Source organism: Somniosus microcephalus, chromosome 28 (genome assembly GCF_052327205.1).
Source record: "Somniosus microcephalus isolate GS21.2 chromosome 28, FLI_Smic_1.0, whole genome shotgun sequence".
In the NCBI taxonomy this organism is placed as follows: domain Eukaryota; kingdom Metazoa; phylum Chordata; class Chondrichthyes; order Squaliformes; family Somniosidae; genus Somniosus; species Somniosus microcephalus.
In genome coordinates this window covers 48,973,473-48,995,803 of record NC_141014.1, presented here as the reverse complement: position 1 = coordinate 48,995,803, position 22,331 = coordinate 48,973,473, and the positions used below count along the sequence as shown (strand labels likewise).

General features: G+C 46.2%; 3 protein-coding genes across 4 annotated transcripts; all 3 read left to right on the top strand.

Moving 5' to 3' along the window:
* The first annotated feature begins 2,131 nt into the window (after nucleotides 1-2,131).
* LOC147099833 (ferritin heavy chain, oocyte isoform-like) lies at nucleotides 2,132-4,663 on the top strand. 2 transcript variants are annotated; one of them, XM_085969401.1, is made up of 4 exons: nucleotides 2,132-2,270; nucleotides 3,476-3,622; nucleotides 3,864-3,989; nucleotides 4,372-4,663. In XM_085969401.1, exons 1-4 carry the CDS (start codon nucleotides 2,169-2,171, stop codon nucleotides 4,525-4,527), a joined length of 531 nt encoding a protein of 176 aa, XP_085825527.1. In that variant the 5' UTR covers nucleotides 2,132-2,168; the 3' UTR covers nucleotides 4,528-4,663. The 2 variants fall into 2 exon arrangements, with proteins under 2 accessions (XP_085825527.1, XP_085825528.1); XM_085969402.1 differs by lacking the exon at nucleotides 2,132-2,270 and adding an exon at nucleotides 2,554-2,743.
* Nucleotides 4,664-10,230: 5,567 nt separating this feature from the next.
* LOC147099832 (ferritin heavy chain, oocyte isoform-like) lies at nucleotides 10,231-13,077 on the top strand. The gene is made up of 4 exons (XM_085969400.1): nucleotides 10,231-10,392; nucleotides 11,736-11,882; nucleotides 12,276-12,401; nucleotides 12,748-13,077. Exons 1-4 carry the CDS (start codon nucleotides 10,291-10,293, stop codon nucleotides 12,898-12,900), a joined length of 528 nt encoding a protein of 175 aa, XP_085825526.1. The 5' UTR covers nucleotides 10,231-10,290; the 3' UTR covers nucleotides 12,901-13,077.
* Nucleotides 13,078-17,350: 4,273 nt separating this feature from the next.
* On the top strand, nucleotides 17,351-21,106 carry LOC147099831 (ferritin heavy chain, oocyte isoform-like). Its single transcript, XM_085969250.1, has 5 exons — nucleotides 17,351-17,512; nucleotides 18,595-18,741; nucleotides 18,947-19,072; nucleotides 19,839-19,872; nucleotides 21,081-21,106. The coding sequence occupies exons 1-5, from the start codon at nucleotides 17,411-17,413 to the stop codon at nucleotides 21,104-21,106; spliced, it is 435 nt and encodes a 144-aa protein (XP_085825376.1). The 5' UTR covers nucleotides 17,351-17,410.
* Nucleotides 21,107-22,331: the final 1,225 nt, after the last annotated feature.

Sequence of the window (22,331 nt, the reverse complement as noted above, 5' to 3'; positions counted from 1 at the left end):
TAAATGCATCTCTGCTCTTCGCCTCAACTACTCCATGTGGTAGCGAGTTCCACATTCTAACCACTGAAGAAGTTGCTCCTGAATCCCCTGTTAGATTTATTAGTGACTATCTTATACTTATGGCCCTGAGTTCTGGACTCCCCCACAAGCGAAAGCATTGCCTGCCTCCGTTCCGCGGCTATGTTCGCGCCCGGGTGGCCCTGGAGATGGAGCACGCGGTGTCCGCCGGCACGCTCGAGGCCTTCCGAGACCGGTGGGCGCCGCGGGGACTGGAGTGCATCGTCACCCCGGCCGATGTCATTCTAATCTAAGTTGATAAGCCTTATTTGACGTTTTCCTTAAATTTGCAGATAAATTGTACAACCAAAAGGAGGGACAACTGATCCCTGGCCGATGTTACTTTAATTTAAGTTGATAAACTTTATTTGACATTTTCTTAAGCTGCAGATAAATTGTGCAACCACAAAAGACCACAAGTGAAAGCATTTTCTCTCCATCTGCCTTATCAAAACACCTTCATCATTTTAAAGACCTCTATTAGGTCACCCTTCAGCCTTCTTATTTCTAGAGAAAAGAGCCCCAGCCTGTTCAGTCATTCCTGATCGATATAACCTCTCAGTTCTGCTGTCATTCTTGTAAATCAAATGTGCACCTTCTCCAGTGCCTCTATATCCTTTTTGTAATATTCTCCTTAGAGCAGAGAAGGCTAAGGGGAGATTTGACAGAGGTGTTTAAAATCATGAAGGGTTTCGATAGAGTAAATAAAGAGAAACTGTTTCCAATGGCTGAAGGGTCGGTAACCAGAGGACACAGATTTAAGATGATTCGCAAAAGAACCAGAGGCGACAGGAGGAAAAACTGTGTTACACAAGGAGTGGTTAGGATTGGGAATGCGCTGCCTGATGGGGCGGTGGATACAGATTCAATAGTGGCCTTCAAAGGGGAATTGGATAAATACTTGAAGTAGAAAAAATTCCAGGTTCCTGGGGAAAGAGCGGGGAAGTGGGACTAACTGGATTGCTCTTTGAACGAGCCGGGACAGACTCGATGGGCCGAATGGCCTCCTTCTGTGCTGCACTATTCTATGATTCTATGGAGACCAGAACCGTGCACCGTACTCCAAGTGTAGTCTAACCGAGGTTCTATACCAATTTAACACGTTGAACTCGGGTGCGGTTCGGCTGCAAGCACTCCCCGCACTGAGGTCAGAACGGCACTAATTGTAACTGTTTGCATCTCACAAAATCTATGAGGTCGACGTTCACCCCGCTCCGTGCCGATACATTTCCTACAGTCTGACTACAAAGAAGTACAGCCCTGGTAGCAGCTCCCCGAGTGACGGGCTAGAAAATACACCCCTGTTTTTCTGTGAGAAATTCCTGTCTTTACATCCGAAGGGATTGTGTGATGGGGAGAAATATTTAATGGAAAGTCAAGCCTCATGGGTCCCGGTTCTACAGAATCTGAAAATGTGAATGAATAATACTCTGGTGTAGGTTCCATAACACACAAAGGTGTTTCCAATCAATTTATTCCATTTTTTGAATATTAATTCATGGGATGTGGGCGTCGCTGTCAACGGCCAGAATTTCTTGTCCGGCGCGAGTCTCCCTGGAGAAGGTGGTGGTGAGCCGCCTTCTTGAACCGCTGCAGTCCGAGCGGTGAAGGTACTCCCACAATGCTGTTAGGGAGGGAGTTCCAGGATTTTGACCCAGCGACGACGAAGGAACAATTGTAGGAAAATACATCGATAGCGAAGGATGATTCTCAGCACCTTGAGCTTTTCGAAAGCAGCAAATTGTCATTTAATTCAAATGAGAGCATCAAACAACGAGAGACTTTCCGATTTGAAGAAGGTCAAGGACCCCAAAAGCAGTGACATCACCGAGACTGATCTCCCAAACCTGCCGGTTTTCCATAGCTCTGATTGGCTCTGGGTCTCTCACCCCCCTCCCCCACACCCCCTCTCCTTTGTTAATTGGTGCCTGGATTCAGGAAAGATTCCTGATTGGCTCTCAGCGATTGTCAATCATCATTGGTGATGTCATTCCTTGTTTGAATGCAGGCTGCCCCACTAGTATAAATACAAGAGCTTGGGTTAAAAAGAGTCAGTTCTTGAATTGTCTAGGTGATAGTGAGCAGTAATAGTATAACAGATAATAGTGAAGATGGCCTCCCAAGTGCGTCAGAACTACCACAAGGACTGTGAGGATGCTGTCAACAAGCAGATCAACATGGAGCTCTATTCCTCCTATGTTTATCTCTCCATGGTGGGTCTTGTATTCCTTGTTGCTGTATTCTGAAAAGTTGGAAATTCTGCAGTTCCATGAACTGGTTTTAAACTATATTTCTCTTGACTTCCTTACCTGGGGAAGCAATCTTTGGGCAGTGAGTACTTCAGGGTGATCTTGTTGAGTTAATGGCTTGCTCCTTGTAGCAGCTGCACTCTGTTGACCAGGTTTAATATATGGAACTAGCTCAGCTGCTGCCTGAGTTTGTAACAGAAGAACACAAACCTAGTCAAGTGACTGTTGGTGCTTGTTGACATGAAACAAAGTTCAGTTTCAGTGGGGTGACTGTAGTGAGTGACATGTTGGCAGGTCCTCACTGGCTTTCTCTTTAACTGGAAGTGAAGTCCTGGGAATCCTGGTGTTGAAGCCTTGTTCACTGAGCCTAGATCTTTTGCACTACATTGTAGTGTAAAACTACTGGAATTGAGGAAGTTTCTCCTTCCATGCCCAATGTTAGTTTAGATTTGGAAAAATAAGCATTTATATAGTGCCTTTTGACTACCTCCCAAAGTGCTTTTGTAGCCACCTGTTATGTGGGAAATGGAGCAGCCAATTTGTGCACAGTAAGCTCCCACAAACAATGAGAATGATCAGATCATCTGTTTTAGTGGTGTTGGTTGAGGGATAAATATTGTCCTGGGAAACTGGAGAGAACTCCCCTGTTCTCTGAAGTAGTGCCTTGAGATCTTTCACATCCACCTGAGGACAGACAGGGCCTCTGTTTAACATCTCATCTGAATGACTGACAGGAAGTAGAGGAGGTGCTACTTACCCAGCAGTAGAGTTTAGTTTGACTGGACATGAAATATAATCCTCCACATTAGTTTATAGTTTTGTGTTATTTGCTAGTTGAATCTTTCATCCTGGTTTTTTTATTGGGAGGAGAAGCTGTCCAACATGTTCAGATTAGTGAAGTGAATTGTATTTTGCTAGTTAACCAATGGCATCTTGAGGCTTAAGGGATATGGGGAGAAAGCAGGGACAGGGTACTGAATTTGGATGATCAGCCATGATCTCATTAAATGGCGGAACATGCTCGAGGGGCCGAATGGCCTACTACTGCTCCTATCTTTTTTATCTCTTTTTTTGCAAGATTAAGAACTCTCTAACTAGATAAACATAATAATCTTGCATTGTATTTGAAGATCTAGGTCTGATGAAGCTGTTTAAAATTCTCTCCACAGTCCTATTACTTTGACCGGGATGATGTTGCCCTGCGTCACTTTGCCGAGTTCCTCAAGGAGCAGTCACATGAGCAACACGAGGATGCTGAGAAATTGATGAAATTCCAGAATCGGCGTGGAGGCCGAATCATCTTGGAGGACATCAAGGTTGGATTCAATAAATGAGTGGCCTTCTGTTGGGATCCCCTTGTTTCCAATACTTTCTAAAGCAATTGGTTCCAATTTGATTCCATGGTTCTGGTGGCTTAATGCAGTAATTCTATATTCCTGTGACACATTGGTTCATGGTAACATGGAATTCTGGCTGCATTTCACCCCTGTTTTCCTTGTGCTGTCTTGTGTATTTTTGTTTAATTCATTGTAAGTGAACTGTGACTTTCCCCTTCAGAAACCAGAGCAGGATGAGTGGAGCAATGGTCTGGAGGCGATGCAGAGAGCTCTACAGATGGAGAAGAATGTCAACCAGAGTCTGCTGGATCTGCACAAACTCTCCACTGGGCACACCGACCCTCATGTAAGTTCTTAATGTGGGTTTTTGGGTGTGTTGGAGGTGGTGGAACCTTGCTGTCCTTGAGCCTATTCAATATTCCCCATGCCCAATCGTTTTGTGTTGGTGTCTCTCCTGGGTCCTTAAGTGGGTTGGGGAGAGGACTGGACAGTTGGCCTAATGTGGACATTGAGAATAAAGCTGTTGGTGTTCTTAGCATCTATTGTACAGGAATTACTGGTTCATTGGAGCAAATTTACATCATCTCAATTACACCACTTGACTATCCTCCAGTCCAAGAGGATTAAAATCCCAACTCTAGGGTGGGGGGAGTGGTTGGGGGGGGAGATCATGTTCCTTGATATCTGCTACTGGCCATAACTAGTTTCACTTTGTTTCTTTCTTTCAGTTGTGTGACTTCCTGGAGACCCACTACTTGGATGAGCAAGTGAAGATGATCAAGAAGCTTGGAGATCACATCACCAACTTGAAGAGACTGGGAGCCCCTGAGAATGGCATGGGAGAGTACCTGTTTGACAAGCACAGCCTGGGGGAGAGTGACTGAAGCTTATTGTGTTCAGTACTTGTGTTTATATAATTGTGGGGGAGACCCTGTCCTTCAGGGATGGGTTGTGTGACTTTGTACAAAGAGCTGTGAGATTGTCACTAACTATAAATAAACTGTTCAACATTGGACTGGATTTTGTCTCCTTGTAAATTTGAGTGGTTGCTTATTTTCTGATTAACATTTGGTTGTCTTCAGACAAGAGCTACACTGGGCTGTGTTTACACAGAATGCGAGAGGTTGCAGCCCCTCTTTCATTATTTGAAGGGGCTGCTCAATTTTTGGCTGCACTTCAGTCCCACGCTCTTGATCTTCGGTCACCCGGTGCGGAGGGAGCAGGCAGATTGGAGCACCTCCTCGTAGGGCTGTTCCTGGGCCTTCCCAAAAAGGCCATTAACTGGTCCAAGCAGCGGGCGGTCGAGGGAGTTCTTCGGCTCACCTGCCTTCCTCTCTTCTGTGGCCATGTTTGTGCCCGGTTCTCCCTGGAGATGGAGCACGCGGTGTCTGCCAGCGCGCTCGAGCCCTTCCATGACCGGTAGGGACTGGAGTGCATCATCATGCCCAACAACCAATTTTTAATTAAGTTTCATTTGATGTTTTAAGTTGCAGACAATTTGTTTAAACACCCAATCTAGTCTAGCGGCATTGTTCTAATTCAAATCGGAGTTCCAACTGGCCTTTATGCGATTCCTTTCTTTGAAGAAAATTTGTGGGGGTGGGGGGGGAGAGATGAATACTCTCTTCATGGAGTCCCATTGGCCTAGAACCACACTGGACTATGTTCCAACTGCCAAAGCTGCCACTTCTAAGCCTAATGGAGAGTTGGAGAATAGAGCAAGGTAACTACAGGATAACCAATTAGAGACTTGGTCACAGTGTTAGAGCTTTGAGTTTTGACCTACCTTGGGTGAAAATCCAAGGTTATTCTCAACATGCCTGTATCACATGAATACGTGTCAGTCCACCAGTCCCACTTTTCCTTACTTCATCTTTAATTCAATAGTATTCCACCTTTGATGCACTTTCTTAGCCTGTTCTTTGCTGTTGATCCCACAGTGTTTTGATCCTAGCGGGAGCACGAGGTATCCACGGAATCCCAGCACTGTCCTTCCCTCGCAAGATTTAGGGAAACGCCAGTAACTCTCATCTCAATGATTTACTGGACTTCCTGTTCCACCAGAGAAGATTCAACAGTCTCCTCGCCTCTTTGCATTTGTACTTTCCTCCTGGACAGTCAAACATCGAGAGATTAATCACTGAAACAAGTCTATACCAGATAGTCTCTTCTCACAAGTGGGACAATATCTACACAACCAGCACTACACACAGTGATTGCCAGCAACTGGGTCCAGACAGCAGGGGGTCGTTCGGCCCGACTGCCTGTCTCTTGTTCGTGCCCGGGTGGCCCTGGAGATGGAGCACGTAGTGTCCCCGGCACGCTTGAGGCCTCCCGCGACCAGTGGGTGCCGCGGGGACTGGAGTGCATCGTCACCCCCCGGCAAATCAAATTTCAATTTAATTTGTTAAGTTTCACTTATTGTTTTGTGTTTAGTTACAGTCTGTTTGTTTATGGGTTGCTCAAAAAGAGTACACCCAGTGATTGCCTCTCTCTTCCTGCAATCCCCCCAATCCCGTCAGCTTAACTCAAACATCCTTTCCCTGGCGGATAGACCAGACTTACCCCAGTACATGTCAAATACATGGAATGTACTCGTGCAAAAGGTAATATTTAAAACATTACAAAAACACACATACACAGCTAACCATCATTTAAAGCTGGCATAAATCTAATAATGGGGGTGAGGCGGACCTACAAATACAAAGGGATCGGGATAGGTGGGTGGAAAATGGCATATAATGTGGGAAAATACAAAAGAATGAGACTAGGGAAAAGAAAGACTTGAATTTCTATAGCGCCTTTCACGACCACCGGATGTCTCAAAGCACTTTACAGCCCATGAAGTACTTTTTGAAGTGTAGTCACTGTTGTAATGTAGGAAGCATAGCAGCCAATTTGCACACAGCAAGCTCCCACAAACAACAATGTGATAATGACTGGATCATCTGTTTTTGTTATGTTGGTTGAGGAATTAATATTAAAAGAAAGCACAATTTACACTTCATCTAGAGCCATCCTTTGTTTCTTAACCTGTCCCATTACCATCTCCCTTTGCCTTGAATATCTCTCAATGTCTCTTAATCTCTCCTGCCTTCCATCCTATCACAGACCGTCCCTTTTGTTCTTTCCTCCCCTCCCCCCTTTCCCAGCCTCTTCACTTGCTTAAGAATCTGTTCCATTTCCGGCTTTTTTCCAGTTCTGACGAAAGGTCATCGACCTGAAACGTTGACTCTGTTTCTCTCTTCACAGACGCTGCCTGACCTGCCGAGTGTCTCCGGCATTTTCTGTTTTTATTTGAGGGATAAATAGGACAACCCAGCCTATCCAATCTTTCCTCATAGCTAAAATTCTTCAGCCCAGGCAACATCCTCGTAAATCTCCTCTGTACCCTCTCCAGTGCAATCACATCCTTCCTGTAATGTGGTGACCAGGACTGCACGCAGTACTCTAGCTGCGGCCTAACCAGTGTTTTATACATTTCAAGCATAACCTCCCTGCTCTTATATTCTATGCCTCGGCTAATAAAGCAAGTATCCCGTATGCCTTCTTAACCACCTTATCTACCTGTCCAGCTAACTTCAGAGATCTGTGGACATGCACTCCAAGGTCCCTCTGATCTTCTGCACTTCTCAGTGTCCTACCATTTAACCCTTGCCTTGTTAGCCCTCCACAAATGCATGACCTCACACTTCTCCAGATTGAATTCCATTTGCCACTGTTCTGCCCACCTGACCAGTCCATTGATATCTTCCTGCAGTCTTCAGCTTTCTTCATTATCAACCACACAGCCAATTTTTGTATCATCTGCAAACTTCTTAATCATACTTCCTACATTCAAGTCTAAATCATTGATATATACCACAAAAAGCAAAGGACCCATTACTGAGCCCTGCGGAACCCCACTGGAAACAGCCTTCCAGTCACAAAAACACCCTTCGACCATTACCCTTTGTTTCCTGCCTCTGAGCCAATTCTGGATCCAACTTGCCCCTTTGCCTTGGATCTCATGGGCTTTTACTTTTGTGACCAGTCTGCCTTGCAGGACCTTATCAAAAGCCTTGCTAAAATCCATATAGGCTACAACAAACGCACTACTCTCATCGACCCTCCTTGTTACCTCCTCAAACAATTCAATGAAGTTAGTCAGACATGACCTTCCCTTAACATATCCATGCTGACTGTCCCTGATTAATCTGTGTCTTTCTAAATGAAGATTTATCCTGTCGCTCAGAAATGTTTCCAATAATTTTCCCAACACCGAGGTTAGGCTGACTGACCTGTAATTATTCAGTCTATCCCATTCTCCATTTTTAAACTTCTTCTTCTTCTTCTTTGGCAGTCCCTCCGAACCGAGGATGACTTGCTTCCACATTAAAAACGAGTTCTCAGGTGACTGATGAGTCCAATGCGGGACCTACTGTCTCTGTCACAGGTGGGGCAGACGGTGGTCGAAGGGGCGGGTGGGTGGGGTGCTTGGGTTGACGTGCGCTCCTTGCGCTGCCTGCGCTTGGCTTCCACTTGCTCCCGGCGAAGAGACTCGATGTGTTCGGCGCGTTCCCGGATTCTTCGACTCCACTTTGTGCGGTCTTGGGCCAGGGATTCCCAGGTGTCGGTGGGGATGTGACACTTTTTCGAGGAGGCTTTGAGGGTGTCCTTGAAGCCTTTCCTCTGCCCACCTGGGGCTCTCTTGCCGTGCCGGAGCTCCGAGTAGAGCGCTTGTTTTGGGAGTCTCGTATCGGGCATGCGGACAATGTGACCCGTCCATCGGAGCTCATCGAGCGTGGTCAAAGCTTCGATGCTGGGGATGTTGGCCTGAGCGAGATCATTGACGTTGGTGCGCCTCTCCTGCCAATGGATTTGCAGGATCTTGCAGAGCCAGCGTTGGTGGTACCTCTCCCGTGCTTTGAGGTGACTGCTGTACATGGTCCCTTTTCAAACATCGGTATCACGTTAGCAGTCCTCCAGTCCTCTGCCAGAGAAAATTGGAAAATGATGGTCAGAGCCTCTGCTATTTCCTCTCTTATTTCTGAGCGCTTGTGTTTGTCACATTCATCACACGCTCTTTCACTTCACCTGACCCGCTTTGCAGACTCACTGATCTGGTTGGATGTTGCCTCAAACCCACAGATACCTGAAAATGACCAACCCACTGAACCACGCAGAACTATTAAAAAGACACTGACTCGCAAACAACGGAGGATTCAATTAACCTGGGCAAGGTGGCCCTCAACTGGTCCAGGCAGAGTGCGGTCGATGGGGGGGGTGTTCGCTCCAGCTGCCCGCCTCCCTTCCGCGGCTACAACCAATGCCTGGGTGTCCCTGAAGAGGGAGCACGCGGTGTCTGACGGTTCCCTTTGAGGCTTTCCATAACCGGTGGGCACCAGAGGGACTGGAGTGCAGAGTGGATCCAGGGAACTCAATTATAATTTTAAAGGTTTTTATGTTGGTTTTGTCATAATTTGGAACTTATTGTTTGTGCCCCTTTAAAAAGGGGCCACTTATGGTTTAAGTGTTTCTGATTGATGATTTAATCGTCCCAATCGATTAGCCTAAAGATAAGCCTGTGATTCCAGATATTCAAACTGTGTTTGAGAAAAGTCAGGGCGATTGGGATCCTTCTTTTTTTTCTATAAATTTAAATTCCCCAGCTGCTGTGGGAATTTAAACCCAGGTCTTGCAGATCATTAGTTCAAGGCCTCTGGATGACTAGTTCAGTAACTTAACCACTAGGCTACCATCCCCTGCCCTTGGGGTCCTTATTGCCTTGTCAGCCAATGACACTCATTTTTCAAAGTTCTGATCCTCTTTTTTTTTGAACCCATAAATTTAGACAATAAAAACTGTAAATAAACTATAAAACTGTAAATAAACCAATAAAACCTCCAAATAAACCTTAATAATCAAATTAAAATTTGGTTCTCCAGCCCAATTATGCACTCCAGTCCCCGCGGCGCCCACCGGTCACGAAAGTGATCGAGCGCCCCGGCGGACACCGCGTGCTCCAGCTCCAGGGCCACCCGGGCGCGAACATGGCCACGGAAGAGAGGGAGGCAATCCGGCCGGACGACCCCCTTTCAAAGTTCTGATTGGCTCTGGGAGTCATCTCCCCTCCTCCCTTTACTTGATCCTCTTTTGGTAAAACCATAAATTTAGACACATAAAAACTGTAAATAAACCATTAAAACTGTAAATAAACCAATCAAACTGTAATAAACCAATAAAACTTCAAATAAACCTTAATAATCAAATTAAAATTTGGTTCTCCAGCCCAATTAAGCACTCCAGTCCCCGCGGCGCCCACCGGTCACGAAAGTGATCCAGCGCGCCGGCGGACACCGCGTGCTCCAGCTCCAGGGCCACCCGGGCGCGAACATGGCCACGGAAGAGAGGGAGGCAATCCGGCCGGACGACCCCCTTTCAAAGTTCTGATTGGCTCTGGGAGTCATCTCCCCTCCTCCCTTTACTTGATTGGTGCTCTGAGAGAGGCTGCCACTTCTGATTGGGTATTGAGGAATGTCACTCATCATCTAGGCGGCCACGCCCTGGATTATCCAGCGGTATAAATATTAGGAGTTTGGGGGGTTGGTTAAATTCCAGCTTCTTATTTCAACAAAGTTTAGATTTAGCAAAAAATAATAATTAGGATGGCTTCTCAAGTGTGTCAGAACTACCACAAGGACTGTGAGGATGCTGTCAACAAGCAGATCAACATGGAGCTCTATTCCTCCTATGTTTATCTCTCCATGGTGAGTCTTGTATTTCTGACCACTTCACAATGGAGACTATGTAATGTGACACTACTAAATTCTGTGCTGTGTCTAGCCCACCCCTCAATCTATGCACAGTAAATTCATTTTTTAAAGCTAAAATATAATGCAATTTATCATCTTGTGTGTCCATTAACAAACTGCCTCTCTGGTCCTTGCAGTAACTGAACCATATTCTGAGTATCTTAATGACTCTCTTTCCTGGGCTCTTGAGTGTGTTGTTGAAGTTTATATTTGGAATACACTCTGCATTCAATGTGTGGAAATCAGAATTGTTATCCTCACTTCTAAATCACTCCATGGCCTTTCCCTACTTTGCTTTTGCAATAAGGGGATGTAATCTTAAAATTAGAAATAGCCCATTTAGGAGGGAAGTCAGGAGGCACTTTTTCACAAGGGTGGTGGAGACCTGGAACACTTTTTTTTTTTTTTTTTTTTTTTCTTTACCTGCTTTTCCCCCCAGCTGTGGATGCTGGGACAATTGGAGCTTTCAAGACAGATGCTTTTCTTGGGTAAGTGCCTCAAGGGGGATGGAGTAAAGCTACAGGTCAGCCATGATCAAATTGAATGGTGGAGCAGGCTCGAGTGGCTGAATGGCCCACTCCTGTTCCTAATATTAACCTTAGTTTTAACTCTCAGTTTGTGCCCTTCTGTCTTTTCTCTAACTCCCTTTGCCGTACTGGTGGTAAATCCGTCAGCCACTTTGACCCTACTCGGGAACTCTCCCTTAACTCTGCTTTCCTACTTCTTGACCTTGACCAAGCACTTCAAATTCTGAAGGTTTATGAACCTTTATTCCTTGGTATGTGGTTCTCCTCTGAAATGCCTTGATTAGTGTTGAAGGTGCCAAATTAATGTTGCTTGTGGTAATTTTAGTTCCATGGGATGAATGTAGCCAGTAAGATTCAGACCAGTGTCTCCTCTTTGATGTACTACATGAATTGTGCACTGTGACTAGACTCTACTTTACTTTAATGGGTTTGTTTCTAGTGCCCCTTGGCAATAGATCTGGGCCAATATTTGCAAGTTACTATTTAATCTGCTCCCACCACCCTTTCAGGCAGTGCATGCACTTGAGTTTCCTCCTGTAGCCTCTGGTTCTTTTGCCATTTCCATTGGCCAGTTTCCCTATTGCTAGGGGTCAGATTGTCCACTTGCTACCAGGTTAGTGAAGTAAGTAGGCCTGTGCTAGTTTCCATGTACCACAAGTTCAGTGAGAATTGAACCCTTTGAATTAAAGCAAAATCCAGGTTGGCTTTATGTACAATACCCATGATAGATCTGCCATGGGATACCCAACGACTTTTCTGATCTCTCCATAGTCCTTCTACTTTGACCGGGATGATGTTGCCCTGCGTCACTTTGCCGAGTTCTTCGAGGAGCAGTCGCACGAGGAACGGGAGCACGCTGAGAAACTGATGAAATTCCAGAATCGGCGTGGAGGCCGAATCATCTTGGAGGACATCAAGGTTTGGCTCGATGAACAAGTGACCTTCTGTCTGGGACCCGTAGACTGATTGTTTCAAATACTTTCTAAAGCCATTGGTTCCAATTTATAACAAACAGGCCATTTGTCCAAGTGGGTCTATGACAGAGTTTATACTGCACGAGCCACCCCCCACTGTGCTTCATCTAGCCCTATCTGCATATCCTTCTATACACCTCTCCCTAGTACTTATCTAGCTTCCCCTTAACTACATCTGTTATTTGACTCCAGTAGTTGTGTTGGCTTAATGCTGTAGTTCTATTTTCTTCTAACACATTGGTTCATGGTAACATTAGATATTTGCACCCCTAATTTCCTTCAATACTTTGTTTGTTTATTCCATTGTACAGTGAATTGTCTGAATTTCCCTTTCCAGAAACCAGAGCAGGATGAGTGGAGCAATGGTCTGGAGGCGATGCAGAGAGCTCTGCAGCTGGAGAAGAATGTCAACCAGAGTCTGCTGGATCTGCACAAACTCGCCACTGTTAGGACTGACCCTCATGTAAGTTCTTGAAGCTGTAATGTGGGCATTTGTTAAGTTGGAGGTGGTGGTACCGTGAGCCTATTCAAAAGATCTTCACGCCCAATAGCTTTGTGTTGGTGCCTTTTAGGTTTTTGAGTGGTGGGAGGTTGGCCTACTGTGGACATTGACTAGTGAATGTGTCCCAGTGATTTTAGGATCTATGCCCCTATTCTGCAGGAAGTTTAATCTAATGATGCAGTAATTCCATTAATCTCAATTGCACCACAACACTATCCTGCAGTCCAAGTGGATTGAACTCTTTCGGGAAGCTAGGATGTTCCTTGAAATCTGCTGCTGGACATAACTAGTTTCCCTCTTTTTCCAGTTGTGTGACTTCCTGGAGACCCACTACTTGGATGAGCAAGTGAAGATGATCAAGAAGCTTGGAGATCACATCACCAACCTGAAGAGACTGGGAGCCCCTGAGAATGGCATGGGAGAGTACCTGTTTGACAAGCACACCCTGGGGGAAGAGTGACTAAACTGACTGCAGGGATGAAGCCTATTGTGTTTAGTACTTGTATTTGTAATTGTGTGCGAGACTCCTGTCCTGTAGGGAATGATTGTTTGTGACTTTGTGCAAGAGCTGAGAGACCTGGGCTCTTAATGTGAAATGTCACTAACTGTAAATAAACTGTTCTATATTTTGACTGGATTTTGTCTCCTTCTAAATTTTAGTGGTTTTTGTTCCAGTTAACATAACTTGGTTACATTTCCAGTATTACACTGGGCTGTGCAGCAGCGTTGTCATGGGATTTGGTCATAGAATGGTTACAGCACAAGAGGCCATTCGGCCTGTCGAGCCCATGCTGGCTCACTGCAGGAGCACTTTGGCTAGTACTATACCCTGCCCTTTCTGTGGAGCCCTGCCATTTTATCCTTCAGGTACTTGTCTAATTCCCTTTTGGAAACAGAGATTGAGTCTGCCACCATCACCCTCTCAGGCAGTGCATTCCACATCCTAACCACTCGCTGCGTTCAGTTTTTCCTCATGTTGTCTTTGGGCCCCCTTCCAATCGCCTTAAATCTGTGTCCTCTGGTTCTCGACCCTTCCACCAATGGGAACAGTTCTATTACTTTTTTTGGCAGGGTAATTTTAATCTATTTAACTTTGATATTCTATGTATTTCTTGGAAATTTGTCGATCTTGTGTTGCAAACAAACTGCAATGCTGTAATGCAACAGCTTAATGTACAAAGGTGTGTTCAGCCAAATGAGCTAATGGGACCAGGGACCCCTGAAGCTTGGTAAGAAGTAGGTTTTAGAGTCTTAAAGGAGGCAGAGAGGTTTAGGGAGGGCATTCCAAAGCTTGGGCTCTAGGCAGTTAAATAGAAGTACTTGCTGCCATGGTGATGAATATTCCCCCCTGCCCTTGAGAGCTTGAAGAGAGTTATAATTTAGCCATTACAATGAAATACAAGTTATAATAAACACAAGGATGATTTGCTGTGACTGTGTTCTGTCATTTCAGTCCAATGAAGAGAAAGCTCTGGTTTCGCATTCTCTAAGAATTATATTTTCCCTGGGGAAGAGCAGTTTGTATTCAGTAAACTGCTACAGATCCCCATCAGTCATTAGCGGGGGTAACTCCGTTAACAAACTCACCACTGCCGCTATAGCCTTTCTGGGCAGAGAAACAAATAACTGCTGCACAGACCAATGTTGGAGCTCACTGAACTCATGATAAGGGGATTACAATTGATGTGGTGGTGGAGGAGAATCAACAATTGCCATATCGGCTTGCTATCCACATAACATAATTAGAAGCAGGAGTAGGCCATGCGGCCCTTGAGCCTGCTCCACCATTCAATAAAATCATAGCTGATCTTCAATCTCACCTCTACTTTCCAGCCCGATCTCCATATCCCTTGATCCCACTACAATCTAAAAATCTATCTGAGCCTTGAATATAGTTAATGGTTCAGCATCCACAGCCCTTTGGGGTAGAGAATTTGAAAATATCTTACTGGGAAACTGTGAGTACCCTACTGGGCTTTGTTCTGGGACCACTCTCCTTCCCCCTCCCCCACCATGTTTGACTAACCTGCCAACACTCATGGTCTTGGGTAAGGTATTGAAGGACGAGGAATACGTGCGGAACTGTATTCCCACAAAATATAATCCTTCCGGAAGGAGTAAATGTATTTCATTAAATGCACAAAGTGAAACCCCCAAGTTAAATAGATACTTCTCCTGAAACTCTCTTCCCCCTCCCTGCCTGTTCCATCAATGTATAAACCCAATACCGGCAGCTCCTCCATAAATGTATTGATTGGTATTCAGGCCCATTGTGCAGTTCATACCAAATAGCAATCATCCTTTCCAAATCCGACTGCATCTCCATTTGTGTCCTTCACCCCCAGGAATGGATTCATCCGTTGATGATGCTGCAGCTGCAACACGCCAGTGTTTACACGCTAATTTAGGAACTTAGCTGAGAACTGCAGCAGGTGCAATGAAATTGCCGTCTTCAGCCATTCCACATTGATGTCTTTGCATCTCTCGGAGGCATTTCTGGGGTATCTGAGTCCCCAAATTTCACACGACGATGAGCCGCAATTCTACGAGTCGGGATGGGTTTGCGTGCTGACGGGTTTGACGGCTTCATGTTTCAGACAAAACAAAGTCTTCAGCTCACTCGATGTGAAAAACTTTACAGGCGCCCGTGTTTTAAGAATGACATCGAATTTACAGCACAGAAACTGGCCATTCGGCCCGACTGCTCCGTGCCGGTGTTTATGCTCCACACAAGCCTCCTCCTGCCTTTCTTCATCTAATCCGATCAGCATATTTTCTATTCCCTTCTTACCAAACTTCCCCTTAAATGCATCTCTGCTCTTCGCCTCAACTACTCCTATGTGGTAGCGAGTTCCACATTCTCACCACTGAAGAAGTTGCTCCTGAATCCCTTGTTAGATTTATTAGTGACTATCTTATATTTATGGCCCTGAGTTCTGGACTCCCCCACAAGTGAAAGCATTTTCTTTCCATCTACCTTATCAAAACACCTTCATAATTTTAAAGACCTCTATTAGGTCACCCTTCAGCCTTCTTATTTCTAGAGAAAAGAGCCCCAGCCTGTTCAGTCATTCCTGATCGATATAACCTCTCAGTTCTGCTATCATCCTTGTAAATCAAATTTCCACCTCCTCCAGTGCCTCTATATCCTTTTTGTAATATTCTCCTTAGAGCAGAGAAGGCTAAGGGGAGATTTGATAGAGGTGTTTAAAATCATGAAGGGTTTCGATAGAGTAAATAAAGAGAAACTGTTTCCAATGGCTGAAGGGTCGATAACCAGAGGACACAGATTTAAGATGATTAGCAAAAGAACCAGAGGCGACAGGAGGAAAAACGTTGTTACACAAGGAGTGGTTAGGATTGGGAATGCGCTGCCTGATGGGGCGGTGGATACAGATTCAATAGTGGCCTTCAAAAGGGAATTGGATAAATACTTGAAGTAGAAAAAAGTTCCAGGTTCCTGGGGAAAGAGCGGGGGAGTGGGACTAACTGGATTGCTCTTTGAACGAGCCGGGACAGACTCGATGGGCCGAATGGTCTCCTTCTGTGCTGCACTATTCTATGATTCTATGACGACCAGAACCGTGCATCGTACTCCAAGTGTAGTCTAACCGAGGTTCTATACCAATTTAACACGTTGAACTCGGGTGCGGTTCGGCTGCAAGCACTCCCCGCACTGAGGTCAGAACGGCACTAATGGTAACTGTTTGCATCTCACAAAATCTATGAGGTCGACGTTCACCCCGCTCCGTGCCGATACATTTCCTACAGTCTGACTACAAAGAAGCACAGCCCTGGTAGCAGCTCCCCGAGTGACGGGCTAGAAAATACACAGAGAAACATAGAAGATTGGAGCATCAGTCGGCCATTCAGCAACTCGAGCCTGTTCAGCCATTTAATGAGATCGCGGCTGATCATCCAAATTCAGTACCCTGTCCCTGCTTTCTCCCCATATCCCTTGATCCATTTAGCCTCAAGAAATATATTCAAATCCTTCTTGAATATATTTAATGAATTTTCCTCAACTGCCCTGTGTGGCAGAGAATTTCACAGGTTCACCACTCTCTGGGTGAAGAAATTCCTCCTCATCTCAGTCCTAAATGGCTTCCCACTTATCCTTAGACTGTGACCCCTGGTTCTGGACTCCCCGCCATCGGGAACATGCCTGTTTTTCTGGAAGAGAAATTTCTGTCTTTACATTCGAAGGGATTGTGTGATGGGGAGAAATATTTAATGGAAAGTCAAGCCTCATGGGTCCCGGTTCTACAGAATCTGAAAATGTGAAATGAATAATACTCTGGTGTATGTTCCATAACACACAAAGATGTTTCCAATCAATTGATTCCATTTTTAGAATATTAATTCACGGGATGTGGGCGTCGCTGTCAACGGCCAGAATGTATTGCTCGGCGCGAGTCGCCCTGGAGAAGGTGGGGGTGAGGCGCCTTCTTGAACTCCGTGCGGTGAAGGTACTCCCACAATGCTGTTAGGCAGTGAGTTCCAGGATTTTGACCCAGCGACGATGAAGGAACAATTGTAGGAAAATTCATCGATAGCGAAGGATGATTCTCAGCACCTTGAGCTTTTGGAAAGCAGCAAATTGTCATTTAATTCAAATGAGAGCATCAAACAACGAGAGACTTTCCGATTTGAAGAAGGTCAAGGAACCCAAAAGCAATGACATCACCGAGACTGATCTCCCAAACCTGCCGGTTTTCCATAGCTCTGATTGGCTCTGGGTCTCACCCCCTCCTCCCCCACACCCCCTCTCCTTTGTTAATTGGTGCCTGGATTCAGGAAAGATTCCTGATTGGCTCTCAGGGATTGTCAATCATCATTGGTGATGTCATTCCTTGTTTGAATGCAGGCTGTCCCAGTAGTATAAATACAAGAGCTTGAGTTAGAAAGGGTTAGTTTTTGAACTTTCTAGGTGCTAGTGAGCAGTAATAGTATAACAGGAAATAGTGAAGATGGCCTCCCAAGTACGTCAGAACTACCACAAGGACTGTGAGGATGCTGTCAACAAGCAAATTAACATGGAGCTCTATTCCTCCTATGTTTATCTTTCCATGGTGAGTCTTGTATTCCTTGTTGCTGTATTCTTAAAAGCTGGACATTCTGTAGTTCCATGAACTGGCTTTCAACTATATTTCTCTTGACTTCCTTACCTGGGGAAGCAATCTTTGAGCAGTGAGTACTTCAGGGTGAGCTTGTTGTGTTGATGGCCTGCTCCTTGTAGCAGCTGCACTCTGTTGACCAGGTTTAATATATGGAACTAGCTCAGCTGCTGCCTGAGTTTGTAACAGAAGAGCACAAACCTGGTCAAGTGACTGTTGGTGCTTGTTGACATGAGACAAAGTTCAGTTTCAGTGGGGTGACTGTAGTGAGTGACATGTTGGCAGGTCCTCACTAGCTTTCTCTTTAACTGGAAGTGAAGTTCTGGGAATCCTGGTGTTGAAGCCTTGTTCACTGCCTAGATCTCTTTGGCTACAAGGCACTTTGGGAGGTAGTCAATGAAGCCACCTGTTATGTGGGAAATGCAGCAGCCAATTTGTGCACAGTAAGCTTGCACAAACAATGAGACTCATCAGATCATCTGTTTTGGTTGAGGGATAAATATTGGTCTGGGAATCTGGAGAGAACTCCCCTGTTCTCTGAAGTAGTGCCTTGAGATCTTTCACATCCACCTGAGGACAGACAGGGCCTCTGTTTAACATCTCATCTGAATGACAGGAAGTAGAGGAGGGACTACTTATCCAGCAGTAGAGTTTAGTTTGACTGTTCATGAAATATAATCCTGAACTGTAGTTTATAGTTTTTATTTGTTGGTTGACTGTTTCATCCTGGTTCTTGGGAGAAGAAGCTGGCCAACATGTTCAGATTAGTGAAGTGAATTGCATTTTGCTAGTTAACCAATGGTATCTTAAGGATCAAGGGAGAAGCCAGGGACAGGGTACTTGTTTGGATGATCAGCCATGATCTCACTAAACGTTGGAACAGGCTCAAGGGGCCGAATGGCCTACTGCTCCTATCTTCTATGGTTCTATCTATTTTTGCAAGATTAAGAACTCACTAGCTAACTAGGGGTAAATATAATCTTGCATTGTATATGAAGATCTAGGTCTGCTGAAGCTGTTTAAAATTCTCTCCACAGTCCTATTACTTTGACCGGGATGATGTTGCCCTGCGTCACTTTGCCGAGTTCCTCAAGGAGCAGTCACATGAGAAACACGAGGATGCTGAGAAACTGATGAAATTCCAGAATCGGCGTGGAGGCCGAATCCTCTTGGAGGACATCAAGGTTGGATTCAATAAATGAGTGGCCTTCTGTTGGGTTCCCCTTGTTTCCAATACTTTCTAAAGCAATGCTGTCATTTTATATTCCTGTGACACATTGGTTCATGGTAACATGGATTTCTGGCTGCTTTTCACCCCTGTTTTCCTTGTGCTGCCTTGTGTCTTTTTTGTTTAATTCATTGTAAGTGAACTGTGACTTTCACCTTCAGAAACCAGAGCAGGATGAGTGGAGCAATGGTCTGGAGGTGATGCAGAGAGCTCTGCAGATGGAGAAGAATGTCAACCAGAGTCTGCTGGATCTGCACAAACTCTCCACTGGGAGCACTGACCCTCATGTAAGTTCTTGGTGGGTTTTTGGGTATGTTGGAGGTGGTGGAACCTTGCTGTCCTTGAGCTGATTCAACAATCTACATGCCCAATCGCGTTGTGTTGGGGTGTCTCCTGGGTTCTTTAGGGGGTTGGGGTGAGGATGGGACAGTTGGCCTTATGTGGACATTGAGAATAAGTGTGTCGCAGTGGTTCCAGGATCTAAGCATCTATTGTACAGGAATTACTAGATCATTTGAGCAAATTTACATCATCTCAATTACACCACTTGACTATCCTCCAGTCCATGAGGATTAAAATCCCAACTCTAGAGGAAGTGGGGGGAGCTTGGATGTTCCTTGATATCTGCTACTGGCTATAACTAGTTTCACTTTTTTTTTTGTTTCTTTCAGTTGTGTGACTTCCTGGAGACCCACTACTTGGATGAGCAAGTGAAGATGATCAAGAAGCTTGGAGATCACATCACCAACTTGAAGAGACTGGGAGCCCCTGAGAATGGCATGGGAGAGTACCTGTTTGACAAGCACACCCTGGGGGAGAGTGACTGAAGCTTATTGTGTTCAGTACTCGTGTTTTATATAATTGTGTGGGAGACCCTGTCCTTCAGGGAATGATGGGTTGTGTGACTTTGTACAAAGAGCTGTGAGACCTGGGCTCTTAATGTAATATCAACTGTCACTAACTGTAAATAAACTGTTCAACATTGGACTAGATTTTGTCTCCTTGTAAATTTGAGTGGTTGCTTATTTTCTGATAACATTTGGTTGTCTTCAGACAAGAGCTACGCTGGGCTGTGTCCTGAGATGGTGTGCGTTGGCGACGTATTTCTTCCACCAGCTGCACGGCCTCAATTACGCCACGCAGCTCCTGTTTGTGAAAGTGGGCGGCATGCGTGCCAGCTTGCGGGAGCTGCCTGTCTTCTACCAGGAACTGCTATGGGTTTGGAACTACGTCGCTTCCAGGCGGAGCTCTTACCCCTCTCGGGAGCAGCGGCTCTCCTTCGGGAGCTGTTGCTCAGGAATCCGCACCTCCACGACCGTGGGTTCGGGTGGCTGGCGGAGCACAAGGCTGTGCCTGGCAAGGTGACCAGAGTCGGGGATCTGCTCGATGGCGGAGGAGCGGGCTGGATGGCGCCAGAGGAGCTGGCGTGGCGCCTGTCCTGGGCCAACGTCCGGCTCGCGGTCCAAGCCATTGAGTCGGTGAAAATGGCACTGGGCCCCGGCTCCACTAGGTGTATCGAGGCGGCTTGAGCACGTGGGGCGATACCGTCCGAGCTTGCCCCCGTTCAGACGGAGTTCCTAATCGGCGCCCGGCCCCGAAACTCCCCTCGGAAACCGGCTCCTCACAACTTGCGCCGTCTCGAGGAAAGACCCTCCGTGCCTTTTCATTCCGCGCGGAGGAGTTTCCTGTACGGGCTGCTCCTGCGCAGACACCACTTTGCTGTCTGCGTCTGCCGTCCGGACACGCCTTGGCGTGGCGTCTTGCTGACCGGCGGTGGCGGAGGTCCCCAATGGAGGGCTCTCTATGCGGGAGTCCTCCCTTGTTCCATCGGGGACTTGGCCTGGAGGGTGTTGCACGGAGCGGTCCCGTGCAATATGGTTTTAAATAGGTTCACGGACCCCCAGGCCGCCTGCATTTTTTGCGGCCTGGAGGAGTCCGTGTTTCACGTTTCCATAGAATGAGAGAGGTTGCAGCCCCTCTTTCATTACCTGAAGAGGCTGCTCCTCGATTTTTGGTTGCACTTCAGTCCCACGCTCCTGATCTACGGTCACCCTTGTGGGCCTGGCTAAAAAAGCCATCAATTGGTCCAGGGGGTCGTTCAGCCGGATTGCCTGCCTCTCTTCCGCGGCCATGTTCGCGCCCGGGTGGCCCTGGAGATGGAGCACGCGGTGTCCGCCGGCACGCTTGAGTATTTCCGCCACCGGTGGGCGCCGCGGGGACTGGAGTGCCTCGTCAACCCGGAAAACCAAATTTTAATTTGATTTAAGTTTTAGTTGAACTTTTGTTAATTTACAGTCAAATTTGTTGTTGGTCCCAACTAAAAGAGTACACTGGGCTGTGTTTACACAGAATGTGAGGTGGCAGTCCTCCTTTCATTCATTATGTGAAAGGAGCTGCTCAATTTTGGGTTGCACTTCAGTCCCACGCTCCTGATCTTCGGTCACCCAGTGTGGAGGGAGCAGGCAGATGAGAGGACCTTCTCGGAGGACTGCTCCTGGGCCTTCCCAAAAAGGCCATTAACTGGTCCAAGCAGCGGGCGGTTGAGTGTTGTTCGGCCCGATTGCCTGCCTGTCTTCCGTGGCCATGTTTGCGCCTGGTTCTCCCTGGAGATGGAGCACGCGGTGTCGGCCAGCATGCTCGAGCCCTTCTGTGACGGGTAGGCTCCGCAGCGACTGGAATGCATCATCAACCCCAGCAACCAAATTTTAAGTTTCATTTGATGTTTTAAGTTGCAGACAATTTGTTTAAACACCCAATCTAGTCTAATAGAATTGTCCTAATTCAAATCTGGGAGTTCCAACTGGCCTTTATGGGATACTTTTCTTGGTGAAGATCATTTCTGTTGGTGGGGAGGGGGTGAAGAACAATACTCTCTTCATGGAGTCCCATTGGCTTAGAACCACACTGCACTAGGTTCCTATGGCTAAAGCTGCCACTTCTAAGTCTAATGGAGAGTTGGAGAATAGGGCAAGGTAACTATAGGATAAACAATTAGAGACGTGGTCACAGTGTTAGAGCTTTATCTGAGTTTTGACCTTGGGTGAAAATCTGAGGTTATTCTCAACATACCTGTATCACATGAACACGTGTGTCAGTCCACTAGTCCCACTTTTCCTTACTTCATCTTTCATTCAATAGTGTTAGACCTTTGATGTGCTTTCTTAGCCTGTTCCTTCCTGTTGATCCCACAGTGTTGTGGTCCAATCAGGAACACAAGGTATCCATGGAACCCCAGCACCATCCTTCCCTGACCAGATTGAGGGAAACCTCAGTAATTCTCATCTCAGAATGATTTACTGGACTTCCTGTTCCACCAGAGAAGATTCACCAGTCTCCTCGCCTCTTTCCATTTGTACTTTCCTTCTCGACAGTCAAACATCAAGAGAGATTAATCACTAAAACAAGTCTATAACAGATAGTCTCTTCACATCAGTGGAACAAAGTCTACACAACCAACACTACACACAGTGATTGCCAGCAACTGGGTCCAGGCAGCAGAGGGTCATTCGGCCGACTGACTGCCGCTCTTCCGTGGCCACGTTCGTG